We start from the raw sequence: 17,052 nt of genomic DNA on the forward strand, positions 1-17,052 counted from the left end.
GTCCAAGTGTCGGGATCAGAAAACTGCATTTAAAAGTAGGAGCCAAGTGTTTTAATTTTTTTAAATCCAAAATTGTTGAGATTATGTTAAATATTTCGTAAACTTTGCTCTTCAGTGAATAAAATGAATAAGATGTTGTTTGTATTAACAGCAGAAAGAAGGGCTATTTGCAAAAGCTCAATTACTATACAGCTGTTATCCTGCCTGAAAGATAAAAACAAAGTACACATACATCACCAATATACACACACACTTAAATGGTCATTTTATATGACTAAAATGTCCACTGTAAGGCTGCTGTCTGAAAAAAGCCTCTTGAAAACCAGAGCTGTGACGTCCCGTCTCATTTGTGTGGAGCGCTTCTGGTACCTCCAGCCAGTCTCAGCTCAGCTTATGCCATCGAGGAGGAGGACAAACCTGACTGCCTTTGCCAAGGGCCCAAAATCACCTGAGTGATGGTTCAGATGGTGATAGGGGTTCACTGAGCTCCCTGTAAGGGGTGCTGATTCTGAGGACACTGGAGAGAAGCAGAGGGACGAACCCCTTTATTTCTGATGAAAGAGAAACATTTGCTGTAACAAAAGGGAATTTTCTTGGCCAGAGTGATTCAATGTGACCTCCTAGGCCTTCTCTTTTTTAGAGGATGAACTACATAAAGAATTCCGACGCCATCCCACCAGATGTCTCCAAATGAAAGGGCTCTAAGCTACTACTCCATGGTAATTGTTTAAATATGAACAAAGATATTAAAAAGTTAAAATGTTATTTATTTTAGCATAACTAATTTAGTGTGGAAAAACTAAAACAAATACCCAACAGCATATATACAGTATATCAAAGACACAGCCTTTTAAAAATCATGCTGTAGAAAAGATAAAGAATGTGACAGAGGGGATATGCCTGGTTTCATCAAAAAGCTTTTATGACGTTTTGTTTTCAACCACGTGTAAGTAATCTAGGAAGGGTTTGGCAAAGGTTTATTTTTTTCTATTTCCAGTCTTTTAAAGTAGACACATTTGCTTAGAATGAAGCTAATTCTAAGAGCACACAAAAACTGAACACAAAGGATAAGACTAAATTCAGCAACCTTGAGTGATAAAGAGTAAGGTACTCAGCTTGGCAGGTGCCTGGGACAGAAGACTGACCACGCAGGGTGGCTACTAACAGTCAGAGACTGAAGCCATCACCCTGCAAAGCAAGCAGTCCAGCGTCTGACCACACAGCGAGTCTGTGTGTGCCCCGGGTTCTACTCACTACATAACAAAGAACAACGAGCAGAGCTGAGTGTAGTCTTTACTACACTATCCTGCGCCCCCTTAAATATAGTATTTCCTACAGTAGTGTGAATATAAGGCCACAATATTTATTTGGGATAAACCCCTTATGTAGTCATTTTAATATCAACATTATTCATTCTTCCAAAATATAAAGTGTTCTAACCAAATTAAGGTTGCAGATAATTTTTGTTAAAATACTACGTACATCATGACTTGTATGTTAAAATTATTCATACTTAGATATTTATAACATCCAAAGAAAATTTACTACCAAATTATTACAGTAGATATTAATATGACATGCTTATTAATTGATCCCATAGGTATGATTATAGATTAGCATGGTTTTAGTGTCTATCTTTCATTTCACTAAATTAGCAACGCCGCATTTACAGAACAAATAAACACAAGTGGTACAGCCAGCCAAGGACCAAGAGAGCTCTTCAGTTAGCTATGCTGCAAGCTCCGATATAAATCCCGCTCCATGAGAAAAGCTGGATTCCAGTTCTTCATCAGAAGGTGCTGGTGGAGGTTGTCAGACGCCGTCCAATATAGATCCTAACAGGAAAAGCAACTGGCAGTGAATGTGGCCTCACGTTCTCGGATGATTTCGCACAGCTGAAGGCAGCTAACTATGCTTATAGCTTATGGGAGGGAAAAGGCTATCTTATACCTATTTTTCAAAGTTTTGTGATGACTATCTGCAGTCTTCTATCAAGCATTTTATTCTTCATCACTGCATTTTACAGTACTCTAACTTAGGAAAAAATCCAACAGTGCTCTAACAGTGCAGTGCGCTCAATACTAGTACCAAGGAGGATGCTAACCCACCCAAAACGCTGTCACTCACGGAACACCTGCTGCACTCCCTCTAGGGTCTGGAACGGGATCCAGGACCACACTGCTGGAGGAGGTGGTCCCCAGGAGCAGGCGATACGCTGTACCTTCACCCCCAGCCTCACAGAGGCCTTCGCTGAGAACAAAGCCCCTGCCTCACACAGTCTAAGGGCCCAGTACCTAAGGAGCAAGAGCATCAGGGAAGGCTTTCCTGAGGAGACAGGCTCAGCTGATGCCTGCAGAGTAGTGGGTGTCACCCGGGAGGGAGGAAGCCGAAACAGGAGCCTGGCAGGCCCGTGGGCAGTGGTGAGAAAGAGACTGCAGACCCTGCTGCCGGAGCTTCTCTGGACCACCTGAAGAGGGTGGTTTTATCCTGAGGAGGACGGGAAGTCCTGGGGGCTTCTGGACAGGGCATGACACCAGCAGGCTTTGGAAGGATGAAGGGCAGGGACGCTAGGTGGGAGCTGGCTGCAGAAATCCACCCTGAAGTGAAGGCCTAAACCAGGTATTTAAGATGCAGGTTACTAGGCCCTGCCCCCACAGAATCTGAGTTGCTGGTTCTGGAGAAAGCTCCAGAGGCCAGTATCTAAACTCCCTGGGTGAGACGGACACGTGCTGTCTGTGCATCTGACTCCAGAAGCACTGGCCAGAATGGGGTCGGTGGGCTGTGCTGAGAGGAAACAGCTAGGACAGAACCAGGAGGAGAGGGAGCCATGGAGTCTGGCCCACGACACTGGATGAGTTTCACTTGGAGCATGCAGACTGCAAGCAGCCACTGGCTCATCCAGGAAGCCACCTCCAGAGGCAGGCAGAACTGTGGTCTGGGGCTCAGAAGGTCAGGGAAGGAGACTCCTTTCTCACCACCCACAGGTGGAAGGGCTGGGCATAACCTGCAAGACCCAGACACTCACATTTGCCCCAAAACAGAACAGACCGGTTCTCATCTGCCACATTCATGGAATCTGGGAAAAGACTGACCGCGCTACAGCGGCTTTTTCATCCTGTTTCCCTCTGTGCCCTAGAAGCAAGCCCTCCGGCTAAGTAGCACCAGCCAAAATCAGAAGCCCCTCTCGACTATCCAGTCTGTCCAGTAAGCTGCAGCCACAGGACAGCATCACACACCAGGAGTGGTGAGACCACTACCCACACGGACACAGGCTGAGGAAGGACAAGGAGAACAGCAGCCCTGGCTTCCCAAGCAGCATGCTCTGGCTCCTCAGCACTGTTTGTGCTGAATGTCTTTAGGATCCATGGCTGCAGGTGTATGTTTTCTGCACATTTAGTGCAAGAAGCCTGAGAACTGAAGACCTCGCCTTTCTGTTACTGCTGAGAGTGAACTAGAACAGTCGTGTCCTATAGGAGCTACAGAGACCACCCATCTGCGGCAGAAAGGGACAGGGACAGTTCAGAGCATCCACGCACTGCAACACCGTAAGGAGTAAGGCTGACTGATGTGCACAGAGACCTACACTAGACAGTAGAGACACAGAAGCCGGACATAAGAGTCTCATCTGCAAAAAGGGAAGTGACAGGCTAAACTAGTCTCTGATGTCCGAGGTCAGCACCACGCTGCCCCGAGGCGGGCCAGATAGTGACTGGAGGGGGGAGACTTCGAGGGTCACAGGTTATGTTTCTGATCGTGACCTGGACGGTGATGACATGCCCAGGTTTGTTCACACGCTTACATGACATCAGCTGTGACTTATGCTCTACCCTTCAGTAAACATTTAAAAATAAATTCCTGAGACCTAGAATTATCCTAAGGCCCGTCGTGCTGGGAGTCACTTACCCCAGTCCAATGGCCAGCAGATGAGACAGCAGCAGAGAGGGAAGAAAAACTTTTAGAAACTCTGCGGAGAAAATGCCCCCTTTCTTCATAACGCTCGTGTTTCTCATGCTGAGGGTGGTTGTGCGCTTTGGGTGTCTGAAGAGGAACTCCCTGGGGCAGGAAGAGACCTGAGTGAGTCGAGGGTGCTGTGTCAAAGGAAGACCCCATGATACTGAAAACAGACTCACTTGGGGGGGATATTTTCTGGCCGACTTGACCAATCCCATATCCAGTCTGAGTTTTTCTTCAAGATGCTTTCAACTTCTTTCCTTCTCTCCATATAATCTTCCTCAGACTAAGAAAAAGTAAGTGTTAAAAGTAGATTAACCTATCGCATCCACACCAGAAAGCACCACCTTCCACCTGAGCACATCAGATCAGCAAGCTGAGCTCAGGCCACAGCCACTCAGCAGAGCCAGTGCAAGGACAGTGGAGAGCTGGGGCTCCACCAGCCCTGCTTTCCTCCTCTAGGGACTACAGTGAAAGCCCAGCTGGGAAGTTCTGGTGGCACCACGAGCTGCAAACACTGTCCCCAGGAAGCAATGTGAAGTGAGGACAAAGACATCCACACACAGATGCTGCCTGCAGTGCTGGTTAGAACAGAAGGAAATGAAGACCATCTAAAATGGCCCATGCCGGCCCCGTGGCTTAGCGGTTAAGTGCTGGAGCTCCGCTGCTGGCGGCCCGGGGTTCGGATCCCAGGCGCGCACCGACGCACTGCTTCTCTGGCCATGCTGAGGCCGAGTTCCACATACAGCAACTAGAAGGATGTGCAACTATGACATACAACTATCTACTGGGGCTTTGGGGGAAAAAAAGTAAATGAATAAAAATTTAAAAAAAGAAAACTATACTTTAAAAAAATAAATAAATAAAATAAAATAAAAATGGCCCAAAACCGTAAATGGAATACCGGATAGCAGATGAGTTTAAAAGAAAGATACTTTCATGTTAAATAAGAGGGCTAACCACCAGAAACCTATATACACCCATGATTTCAGCTACGTTTTTAAAATTAAGTAACACACTAATTAAAAGGGACTTTAAAAATTAGGATTATACGTGTTGTTCTCTATTTTTTTGTCTTTTAAAAATTCTATACCTGAGCATATAATTCCTTTTTAAAATCAGGAAAAACAGTTTGGAAATACTCTGGAATGTAGTACCAAAACCTATCAAACGTCTGGGTGCACCAAGCTAGACGTGGACTCCGAGTGTCTGGGAGCAGGCCAGCTGCCCCGGGCACGCTCTGTCAGGGCTCTTTCTGAGCTCCGGAAGCCTCTAGAGTCTGAGGGGCCGGGAGCCTTCTCTGAGAGTGCCTGGGGCAGAGCCTCACCTGACGACTTGGTGAGGGAGGCCGAGGGGAGCCCAACCCAGGAGGGAGGGTGACTCAGTGGTCCTGACTGGGAGACTTGCTCCCTAAGACAGAGTGGGAGTCACTTCCACTGTCACGTGATCATAATTACCAAACCACCCACGGAGACATGTCCTGTGCCTCAGTGTGCACAGGGGCAGCACTCCCCAACAGGATTCGAGAGACTGGGCATGGCCCCAAGGTCCTGTGGCGAGTGGACTGGAACAGCAGTGCAGGACACTCAGCCACAGCCCAGGGCACTTGTCCTCACAGACCTAAGCCTCTAGAAGGCTTTGTGGCCCCACAACAAAGCTTAGTGCCTGACATTTCAGACCCCTTAAATATTTGTGGAGCAGATGTTGGAAAAGCGACCTCAGGCTCAAGTAACCAGCCTGGCTGGCTCCTAACTCGAGACCACCCAAGCACCAGTGGGCACGGCCTGAGGCACAGTTTTTGGAAGCAGCTGCAGCGCAGTGCCCGATGAGGAAGGAATGTCAGCAGTCCAACCACAATGGCAGGGGTTCCCGAACAGCCGCATGGGTGTAATCCTAGCTCTAAACAGCTCAGACATTAAAACCCATTCACCGCCCAACCGACAGCCACAAAGACAGAGAGCAGCCACTAACGGGCTCCCAGTTCGCCTTCCCTCCCGGGTGTCCTTGGACGGTGCCGTGGGGCAGAGGCAGCCCACACTACACATCCTAGCCCGAGCCTGAAGCTCCCCGGGTCGGCTCAGTGTGAAACCCAAGCGTTGGGGACGTCCCCACCCCAGTTTAAAAAAAGGCAAGAGGGGCCGGCCCAGTGGCGCAAGTGGTTAAGCGCGCGTGCTCTGCTGCGGTGGCCCGGGGTTCGCAGGTTCGGATCCTGGGCGCGCACCGAAGCACCGCTTGTCACGCCATGCTGTGGCGGCGTCCCATATAAAGTGGAGGAAGGTGGGCACGGATGTTAGCCCAGGGCCAGTCTTCCTCAGCAAAATAGGAGGATTGGCATCGGATGTTAGCTCAGGGTCAACCTTCCTCACAAAAAAAATAAATTAAAAAAAAAGGCAAGAGACAGTCCAAAAGCCAGACTTTTCTCTACTCAATTACATTGAAAACTTCCCTGTATAAACAGATCACAAACACGTACAATTGCTCATCTTACCTGAGAGCTGTTTTTCTCTCCGATGCTATGGGTATCTGTTTCAGAAACTCTGTTAGTATCTTGTGGGGTCTGTGAGCGAGGCGGGCTGGGCGAGATGTGAGTGAGAATGGGAAAAACAACGTCGTGTTACTGTTCTCCCCATGAGAAGCAAACCCCCAGGCAGGGAGCGTCTCCTCAGGGGCAGGACGCACTCCACCAGCACCCACTTCTGCTCTCCCACCGGCACCAGACCAGGGCCAAACTGGTCCTCCATCTTTTCAGCTGAGCTCGACAGGCGTCGGCTAGGCCAGTCCTCAGGGGGGAGGGGGATATGGGACAGCCAGCAGGTGGCGGGGCTTTGTCACCCACTGGCTTTGTGATCTGTTACACAGCCCTTGAGAGCACCTGACCTTTGATCTCTGACCCAGCCACGCTGCCCTGATTCACTGGCAGTGCTGAGACACGGGCTCATGATGACCAGCCTGAGAAAGCTAATCAACGCAATGGGGCAGAAGCATAGGGACCAGGTTCAGATGTGCCCCTGGCTTTAACATGGTCTCTCCATAGACCAAGCCCCAGCCACTTCCTCCCACCAGAGGGCAAGGGGCCCACTGTCTAAAGAGGGCTGGAGAAGCCACCCCCAATGTGGCCTAAGCTGAGGTGAAGCCGGCATGTACAGCTGTGACTGCTCGTCCACTTCAATCAGCACTGTAACACACACACTTATTTATACCCACCTGTCACAGTGAGAACTCTTGGAACTGCTCCGTCCAGACTCATGCTGGGCATCTAGCAATATTTTTTCCATTTCACCATTAAAAATAGAAACTGAGGCTGGAACACTGCTCCCATTCCCATTATTGCTGAAGTGCAATTCTACCCAGGAGCCTGAAGGGGACAAAAAAAGGGCAGAGTTGGAATTTTCTACCCACTTTGGAGTCTGGTCCTAACCTATAACCAGCCCACCCTTCCACTTCCAAGAGGTGCTGGGGACACACAACGAACCACCTCCTGTAACCACACCACATGCCTGGCGCCCATTTCTGGCACTTGCATTACAGTAATTGGTCAGCCTCGCCCTCCCCAGGGAGCCAGACACGTCTGCGCACCCCCTGCCGTTCCTCAAGGTGAAACAGATGCCTGGTAACCTGCTGAGTCAGCCGAGTCCAGCTGACCAGAGTGCTTTCACGCATTCAACTTTCAGAAGAAAAATGGTGTCAACAAAAGTTTAAGAGACTTAAAAATAAAAACAAGTTTTAAACTATCTCTTATAAACCTATTTCCACATACTAGCATCACATTCTGACCCTGAGGCCCCTCAAAATTCATTTATGACTGCTGTTCTGTACTTATTTACATCTGAAGCCAGATGAATATACTTTGAATAGAAAACAGGAAATTTCCAACTACACCTGAAGAATCAGAGGCAAGCCATCCCTCAAGCATTCACTTAGCCAAGTCTGCGTGGGAAGTAATAAGCTCAGCATTCTTTCCTACTTGAACTAAAAACTGACATGTTATACATTCCAAACAAAATCTATCCAGACAGATTTTATAGGTTCAGAGAACTGTCTTAGCACCAGGTCATCTGCTTATCAAAATACAACACACAAGCAGCTGCCACCCCACCCCCACCCCAAAACCCTGCAAGTACAGCCATTATTGTAAGCTAGGCCATCTCTTGCTAGCCCCACTATTTGGAATTAACTCTAAGTTCACGCCAATCAAACAACTGATCTGGGTACACGGCACAAATTTGTGCTCGGGGCTGGGAATCCAGAGTGGGCAGAGCCCGGACCCAGAGGAGGCCTGCTTGGGGAGGCGTCCTCAGTGGACACCAAGAGCTATGATACAGGCCAGAGCAGGCTGGGAGGTGGGGCTCTTGGTTTTGCCTGTGTGTTTGGGGGCTGAAGGTGGGAGAGACCTGCAAGTTGGAAATGATTTTGGCACGTCCCACAAAAGGACACAACCCTCAACAGAGAGCTGTCCTCAAGTGCTGCCAGCGGCAGGTTCAGCACAGCTGGGGTGGAGACGCCCACAGATGTGGGGGCAGTGAGGTTGGGGAGGTTGGTCAGGACCCAAGAGCACAGCCTGGGGGTCTGGACTTGAGGGGACCACCAAGTGTTTGTGGATTGGTTGAACAGCTTTGTTGGGGCTGTACGGATTCCACTGTAGGCTATGCCATGATTTACCCTTTCTGTTAGATGTGTGGCTTGCTTCCAGTTTGGGGCAGCTACGAATAATGCTTCTATAAACATTCTTCCAACATTCCACGGTGTCCATGCTCTCCTGCTTCTGCTGGGTATATACCTAGGAGCAGGATTACCGGGTTTAAGGTAATACGTATATGCGTCAATGTCAGTAGAGAATGCCCCTACTTTCCGATGCAGCTGAACCCATCCATGGACCATTTTCCCAATAGGTGAGTGTTTTTGTTGCTTCACACTTGGTACCATCAGTCTTTAAATTGAGCAATTCTGTGGGTGTGCGGTGGTATCTTGTGTGGTTTATTTTGCATTTCTCTGACTTCGAATGAGGTTGAACATTTTTTTATGTTTACTGGCCATTTGGATAGCATCTTTTTGAATTACTTGTTCAAAAACTGCTTACTCTTTCTATTGAGTTGTCCACCTTTCTCCTATCTACAGACGTTCAATATTCAAGATACAAGCCTTTCTTCATTTAAATGTGCTGCAAGTAACTTTCACTGTGGCTTGCCTTTTGACTCTTAAAAATGCCTTCTGATGTACATAAGTTCTTGATTTTAATTCAGTCAGATTTTCAATCTCTTCCTAATCTGAGATCATGAAGATATTAAGAAGCTGTGTCGTTTTAGACACTCGCTCAGACACTGGTGTAATGAACCTGGATTTAACCTGTGATCTGAGGCGGTGTAGGTTTTCCCACACGACCTTCTGCCCAGCACCATCCACTGACAAGCCTGCCTCTGCCATGCCCTCTGCTCTGTGCCGCTTCCTCAGTCAGAAATCAAGGTTGCAACACGCACAGGACTGTTTCTGGGCCCAGGAGAGTCTCTCTATTTTGTGTCGTAGGTCTGCATCTCCAGCACATCTACATGAAAGGCCAGCTCTGATGGCATATGGAGGACGGTGCAGTAGGGAGAGGGTCAAGGTGGACTACACAAGACTGAACAATTCATGGACTGGAAAAACTCCATGAAGTGGGTTTGCAGTCACTCTCCTTTTATTACAATTACAATCCATCACACAGAGCTGCTACTCTGTGCTTAAACCAACGAGGCGCTGGCACTACACAGCACCGTGTGATCAGGGGGACGGAGCTGCCCACTCATCACTCCACTGCGTTAGCTGAAGCACCGCAGGCTGCACAGCTGTCCCACACACTCAGACATCTCTTCTGCAAGAGTCCTGGCCTCCCCTCAATAGCCGCTTGTTGCAGAATACGTCCTATTAATCAGAAAAAAGCAAATCAAAGACCCAGAAATAAATGTGAACTTGCACCTGACATCAGCCTCCCAGATAGCTGCTAACAAAATGATCACACACAGTTTTCACATTAATGCAGAACTTTTCCCTTTAACCTCAAGTTGCTTCGTGTCGGCCTGGCCCGCACAAGCACAGGACGGCCAGGGTCTGGCTTGGAGCCCAGACCCCTCAGCCTCTGCATGTCAGAGGTTTCCACACACCCCCTTTCCTGAGACCACTCATCTGACTATGTTTTCATCAAGGCTGCTGACCATACTTCCTAACCCGGAAGCATCATTCTAAAAGCTCAAGCATGCGAGTCCTTAACTAGCCCCCCTTCCTTCCCTGGGACTCAAGGTGACACTCAGCCAGCTAGCCAGCCAGCTCTGGCCCTGTGTCATGAAACAGCACCACGGGCCCCTGCTCCGGGCACAGTTCCATTTCTCTAGGCTCAATCTGTGTTGTTCAGATTCCAGGCCTGGCTCAATTTCCTCAACCAAGCCAGAACGCTGCCCAGATCACCTGCAGTGTCTGATGTAAGTGGAGTCTGGGGTGCTGTTTTCTGACATGAAATGTGAGGGAGTTTCCACACCAACAACCAATTCTCCAACACCAACTGGCCGTCCAACAATTCAGTTCAATTTTGACACTACCTCGAGTGTCAGGTCCCACAAGATAAAGGGCTCAGTCCCACGAGACTGCCCCTACCTTAGACACCAGCTGCAAATGGGACATCCAGGCTACCCACACTTCTGCCTGGCAGGCTACAAATTGAGAGGTTCCTACAACCCCGCCCTCAAAACAACTCTCAGAACTCGGGAAAACACTTGACTTATTACATTTACCCACTTATTAGAAAGGATACAGCTCAGGAACAGCCAGCTGGAAGAGACACAGAGGGCAAGGGCATGGGGGAGGGGGCAGAGCTTCCATGCCCTCCCCCAATGCACCCCAGCACACTCTGCTGAACCTTACCTTGCGGCTCAGTTCTCATAACCCAATCTCCAGCCCCCTCAGCTCCCTAGAGGGGTGGGTGCTGAGTTTCCACCCTCTAATCACAGGGTTGGTCTTTCCCACCCCCATCCTATCTGTGTTAATGAGTCTGCTAATGAGGCTATCTAGAGCCCCAGTGAGTCACAAATGTGTTCCAAAGGGGCTCCCTACAAAAGGGGCTCTTTATGAATAACAAAGGATGCTAATGTCACTCCAGAAATTCCAAGGGATTTTGAAGCTCTGTGCCAGGAACCAGGGACAAAGACCAAATGTGTATGTATTTTTTTCTTAACTGATATAATTGACAGATAACAGTCTATTAGTTTCAGGTGTGTATTTTTTAATTATACCACAAGGACCACCTCAAGACTCCATGGAGACAAATATACCTTTTTTTTTTTTTTGTGAGGAGATCAGCCCTGTGCTAACACCCGCCAATCCTCCTCTTTTTTTGCCGAGGAAGACGGCCCTGGGCTAACATCCGTGCCCATCCTCCTCCACTTTATATGGGACGCCGCCACAGCATGGCCTGCCAAAGCAGTGCGTCGGTGCGCGCCTGGGATCCGAACCAGCGAACCCCGGGCCGCCGCAGCGGAGTGCACGCACCCAACCGCTTGCGCCACCGGGTCGGCCCCCAAATATACCTTTTTTAAATCATCTCATAAAAAGTCCTAAGCATCCCAGAGAAAGAAAAAAATCCCGTTCTGGACTGTCTACAGCAAAAGCTTTGGGTCCAAAAGCTGTATTCTAAGGAATTATTTACTAAAGCACAAGAGTTTTATTATGAACCTGCAACAACTGGGTCAGGAAAGCATACTTCCTGGAAAATAAGAAAACGTATGCTATTTATCTACTTACATCGTGCAATTAAGGTTGCTCATCTTTTTAAGCAAGAAAAATGGGGATTAAGGTTGCTTCACAAAGCAAGTTAGAAAACCCTCAGAATCACAAATAAGCTATCAAATGACCTGGTATAATTAGACCTCAAGAAAACAGGTGGTGATGCTGCTGCCCCAGCCGAGCCCTGGTTCCCAGCTTCACGTCCCTCTCCTTGCTCCTTCCCCACCTACGCACCATCTCCACTGCCAACAGGACGCACAAGTCCACCTTACATCTCTGAACAAGCAGGATGCGATGAACTGAGTGACCCCCGCAGTTCCTACCTCTACCCTCTACCGTGAGAGGCCAGGGAACCCCTAGCCCCACTGCCCTCCACGTAACCCAGGACAAACATGTCTCTCCAGCTGCAGACGATGGAGCCCCACAAGGCCCCCCACAGCCTAGCTGGGGTCGCAGGTCTCAACCCTGGCCGTGGAGAATCACCTGTGGTGCTGTCTCCCTTCCTTGGGAAGCCTAGCCCACCGCACTCTGCAAGTTCTGATTTGGAATGCTGGGGTGGAACCTGGCACGTGTATTTCGAAAAAGCTGTAATGGTGATGTTGGGCAGTCAGGATTGAAACTGACTGGTTAGGGGAATGACAGGCATCTGAACAAACAACCTACCAGGCAGTGGGTGCAGAGGGATGGTCGGAGAAGGCGTCATCCCAGAGGGAACGCCTGAGGCAGAGCAGCCACTAAGCCTGGAGGGAACTACCGCCCTAATCACAGGGGGCTTCTTCCCTGGGAGAGGCGGCTTTAAGAAACTGCTGCTTTCAAAAGCTTCTCAAGTTAGGTGGGGCAGGAACAAAAGAGACTTGACCAACAAGTGATTCTGAACGTGAAGTCACCTGGGTAGAGAATTCAGTCCCGGTTCCTAACAGGAGCTGGTGAACCTCAGCCTTCCTCATGCAGGCCTCGCCACAGGAGGCGGCCTGTCTCATGCATTCGGTCATTCAGGCTCCAAGTGTCCCACGGGCACTTCATGGAGGGCCCCGGTTTCCTCCTCACCTGCTGTCGCCTGCCTTATTTTTCTTAGCCTCTGGGCCTCATTGTGACCGTCTGTGAAATGTAGGGGCTGGGCTAGGAAGGAGATGTCTGAACCCCTTTGCTCTCAGAATGCATGATACTCCAGTTCCCCCCAAAAGAAATGCATTCTTTTTCTCTCCATACACCTTTGTCCATGGTGGGCTGCTTATGACAGCTGCCCGGCTGCAGACACAGCAGCAGTAAGTGAAGAGGTGGCTGTCTCAGAGCACTCAAGCGAAGCTCTGCTCAGAAGAGGGGTCCTTCTGGGAAGTCAGTCACGCACTCCCCCATGAGACTGACACAGTATCATCACCAAATTCTATCTCCCTCCTGCACTTTAGCACTTGTATATCTAAGGAAAAAAAGGAAGCATATACAACACCTAGCTAGTCAACAGCTTTAACTAGAATGGACGGGGGTAAGGAGGGAACCACCAATCAATTCTGCTGTTAACTCCCAGGGAACACGTGGTCCCAGAGGACACAAGCCCAGGGGCAGATGATTGCTGGTGTCTGTGGGCTGGCCTACCGAGGCTTTCTCGGCGCTCGGTTGGGAGGTAATCAAATCACCACAGAGCAGACAGGCCAGGAATCCCTGCCGGGATTCACATTTCTTAGGGTAGCTGCCAGGCCCCACTGATTCAAGTGACTCCTCCCTCGGCAGGCTGGCTAGTTGAGCACGTGCCCCGCAGCACGTCGTGCACTCAAGAGAATGCCCTAAAGCACGCTTAACAGGAGTTTCCACTCAGTGCGTAAACATCTTTTTATAGAATAAGCAAAACAAAAACAAATCTGTTATCTTCTGAGCTGGCGATTTTGCATTGCGAGTGACTCAGCAGTCTGGTGTCAGTCAAGGAACGGAGAGCTGAGCCCCTCCGGAGCTCTCAGAGCGCCCCAGAGACTAAAGCTGAACCAGTAAGAAAGATACAGTGTTAGCAATTAAATACTTGGATAACTAGAAAAATGATTTTAAGGCAAAGAGCTTATGAAACACCCTGGATCTTTTATGAGAAAAGACAGAAAAGATTTCATCCCTTAATCTATTTCAAAGAATTAGTCAATGTCGAAATTTAAGGAGCGATAACAGGATTTTTCAAATTTGGTTGTCAGTTTTTAAATACGTGTTATACAATGCATTAGACTAACTCTTGCCTAGTAAAATCTTATGTTAAGGAGTAAGAAAAATAATTAGCAGCTCACTAAATTTATCTGAATAACATAAGGGTTTAAAAAATCTCAGTGAAGCTTAACAATCCACTCTCACGGGTTGAAGCAGCCCTGTGCAAAGCTGATTTACACGTTCACGTCGCTCAGCGACCCCCTGCTTCGGAGAACACACAGGTCGACGGCCCCGGGCTCCTCCCCCAACTCCCGGGCCCCGGGGGTCACCCAAGGAGCCGGAAGGGGCCGGCGGCCCTCCGAGGCCAGACGCAGGGGCGGGCGTCCAGGCCGCAGCGCCGCCCCCGGGCCCCGCCGGTCTGAGAGGCAGGCGGAGCGTGTGCCCAGCGCCGCCTCAGCGCCCGGCCGGAACCAGCCTCCCGCGGGGCCCCTCCGCTCACGTCACTTCTGAGCGTGCTCTGCAGCGACCCTCGAGTTCTACCGAACCGGCACCTGAAGACAGCCTGGTCGCGGGGCTGCGCCACCCGCCCGAGCGTCCATCTCCCAGGGAGACGGTCCCCCGCCACGGCGCTCCCCCCCGCGCCCCCCTGGGCAGTCCTCCCGCCGCCGGGACACGACCAGGAGCGGGCAAGTCGGCCACGCCGCCGGACCCGCACGGCCTCCGGCCTGTGCTCGGACACCACGCTGGCCTGAAGCACAGGACACGGGTCCGCACGCCCGCCAACAGCCGCTCGGGCCCGGAGGCGGGACTCCGGGGCGCACCACCCCCCCCGCGCCGCGCCGCGCTCGACGGTGGCAGCCCGCCGGCGCCCGCCCCCGGGCCCAGGGCCCGGCCCCGCCGCCCGCGGAGGGCGGAGGGCGGGGGGGAAGGCGCCGCGCAGAGACCCGGGGCCCGAGCCCGCCCCGCCGCCCGCACGACCGAGCCGGGCGCGGGCTCTCCCCGCGCGGCCCGCCCCCGGGCCCCGGCCTCCCCCGCCCCGCGCGCCTCACCCTGCAGGTTCTCCTCCTGCAGCCCGGGGGTCCCGCTCCGCGACATGGCGGACCGGGAGAGGGCTGCGGCGGCTCGGGGCCGGCCGGACGGGCGCTCCGAGGACGGCGGGCAGGGGGACGGAACGGGGACGCCGGCCACCGGCTCGGGCGGCGTCAGCCCAGAGCCGCGACTGACGGACGCGCCGCCGACGCACGCCAGATAAGCCGCGGCGGCGCCCATTGGCCGCGGGGCGGGGCCTGCGCGGGGGCGCGTGCGGCGCGTGCGGCGCGTGCGCGGGGCGAGCGGAGGTGTCGCCTGAGCCGGGCGCGCCTGCGCGGAGTGAGACGTGAGGTGCTGGGCGCGCGTGCGCGGGCCCGGCGGGGGCGGGGTCCGGGGTGCGGCGCGGGGGACGTGGTGGGTGCGTACCACCTCTCCTCGCGGGTGGGGAAACTGAGGCACGGGGCGCGTCCTGAGGGTGCGCGTGCGAGGAGTGCAGTGCGTGCGGAACGTGCGGGTACGGCGGGGAAACTGAGGCCCGCGGGGCAGGCCGGGCTCGGCGGCGTCGACCTCTGTCCTTTTAATGTTGCCTGCGAGTTGACTCTTCTCCCTCAAACAGTAAAGGAAATGCGAAAGCTGGCCCGCCGACGGCCCCAGGGGCTTGCTAGTGAGACTGCAGGTGGAAACGCACCAGGGCCGGGCCGCCTGTAGAGATGGACCTGTGACCCACGCCCTGTGGCCACCAGCTCGGGAGGCCAGCCCCTCACCTGCAGTGACCGGCTGGGAAGCCAGTCCGCCACAAGTCCGCCTTGCAGGAAGTCAGACCAGCATCTCCAGCAGCTGGTCCGGGAGGCCACACAACCGACCCTGTGACGATCAGCCCCAAATGGATAGAACGTGATCAATGACTGACGGTTTCCCCAAGTTCTGTCCTTGCTTCCAGCTCGGGACCAACCAGAGAAAGCCGAACGAGGACACCTCACTTCTAGATCCCCACCTCCCCGGGCCTCTACGGGGCGCCCCTGAGCTCCCCTTTCCACTCTGAAGTCTCCACTCCTCCGCCTGCCTTTGGGTCTCTGCCAAACCCAAGTGACAGGGGGACTCCTGCTACAGTGCGCTCTGAGTAGCAGCCTCTGCTCTTCTCACTGCGGGGGGGCGGGTCTTGGATTCCATTCTAGATAAGGATGCTCTTGAGAGGGGCATTAATCTCCTTAGCTCTTCTTCTGGGTATAGAGGGCCTGGTCTTTCAGTTTGATCATCAGTTCCCATTCTCATTTATTCAACAAGAGTTTACTCCACACCGTCCCTGTAGCAGCCGTGTGCTAGATGCGTACAGGAGGGAACAAACAGAAACAGCTTCTCCACAGGCACACAAATCGCAAAGCCCCGGTAGCATGTTCCCACCCACGCCTCTCCTCTCCGGTGCCTCTCCCTGCGGCTCGGGTCCCTCACGGGGAAAGCTGCCTTCCCTGAAGAAGCTGCTGATATTGAGGCTTCCACCCCATGAAACGGCTTATTTCTCCATTATTTAGGTGTTCTCTGATTTCTCTCAGCAGTGTTCTGTAGTTTTCAGTGTACAGCGCTTGCACATCTTTTGTCAGATGTATCCCTAAATATTCATATTTTTAATATCATTGTGATTGCTATTGTTAAATTTCATTTGATTGGTTATTGCTAGTGTATAAAAATACAATTGATTTTTGTGTGTTGTCACATCCTGCAACCTGCTAAGCTCACCAAAACTCATAATTTTTATAAGCCCTCTGAAGTCTCTATGAGCAATTACCTGGAAATGTTTAAATGCAAACGTTTCTCATTGCAGCCTGGTTTTCCCTCTCCACGTGGAACCCACTACAACTCCCAGCAACTTCCATCACTCAGAGGACCCCATGCGAGGGAAAGGCTTGAGGCCCGACCTTCCCACGGCATCGCTGTAAACCGCCTCTGTGAAGGTTATAGCGGAGGTGGGGGCAGTCTTCCCTGGGGAAGCGGGAGGAGCCCCAGGTCAGAGCTGGAGATGGCAAGCGGAAGGGAAAACTCCATGACTTGAAGATCTGCCCCACTTGGCCCACCACACGCTCACCTGCCCTGCCCTGAAAAAGCAGTGCTGGTCTTAGGGTGGTGGTCAGCACACTTCTTGCTCCTGTAGCCCCTGCGAGAATTTAGAAAAATTCTCCTTCCACGTTTCAAGGAGACATCTAAGTT

General features: G+C 51.7%; 1 protein-coding gene across 1 annotated transcript; it reads right to left on the bottom strand.

Annotated features, from left to right (window-relative positions):
- Positions 1 to 746: 746 nt before the first annotated feature.
- BNIP3 (BCL2 interacting protein 3) lies at positions 747 to 15,028 on the bottom strand. The gene is made up of 6 exons (XM_087432878.1): positions 14,871 to 15,028; positions 7,156 to 7,306; positions 6,440 to 6,524; positions 4,131 to 4,237; positions 3,904 to 4,053; positions 747 to 1,835 (listed from the first exon to the last, which is right to left on the bottom strand). The coding sequence occupies exons 1-6, from the start codon at positions 14,914 to 14,916 to the stop codon at positions 1,790 to 1,792; spliced, it is 585 nt and encodes a 194-aa protein (XP_087289004.1). The 5' UTR covers positions 14,917 to 15,028; the 3' UTR covers positions 747 to 1,789.
- Between the last annotated feature and the right edge of the window lie 2,024 nt (positions 15,029 to 17,052).

This window comes from Ceratotherium simum, chromosome 6 (assembly GCF_057802395.1).
Source record: "Ceratotherium simum simum isolate JZ-2026a chromosome 6, ASM5780239v1, whole genome shotgun sequence".
In the NCBI taxonomy this organism is placed as follows: Eukaryota; Metazoa; Chordata; class Mammalia; order Perissodactyla; family Rhinocerotidae; genus Ceratotherium; species Ceratotherium simum.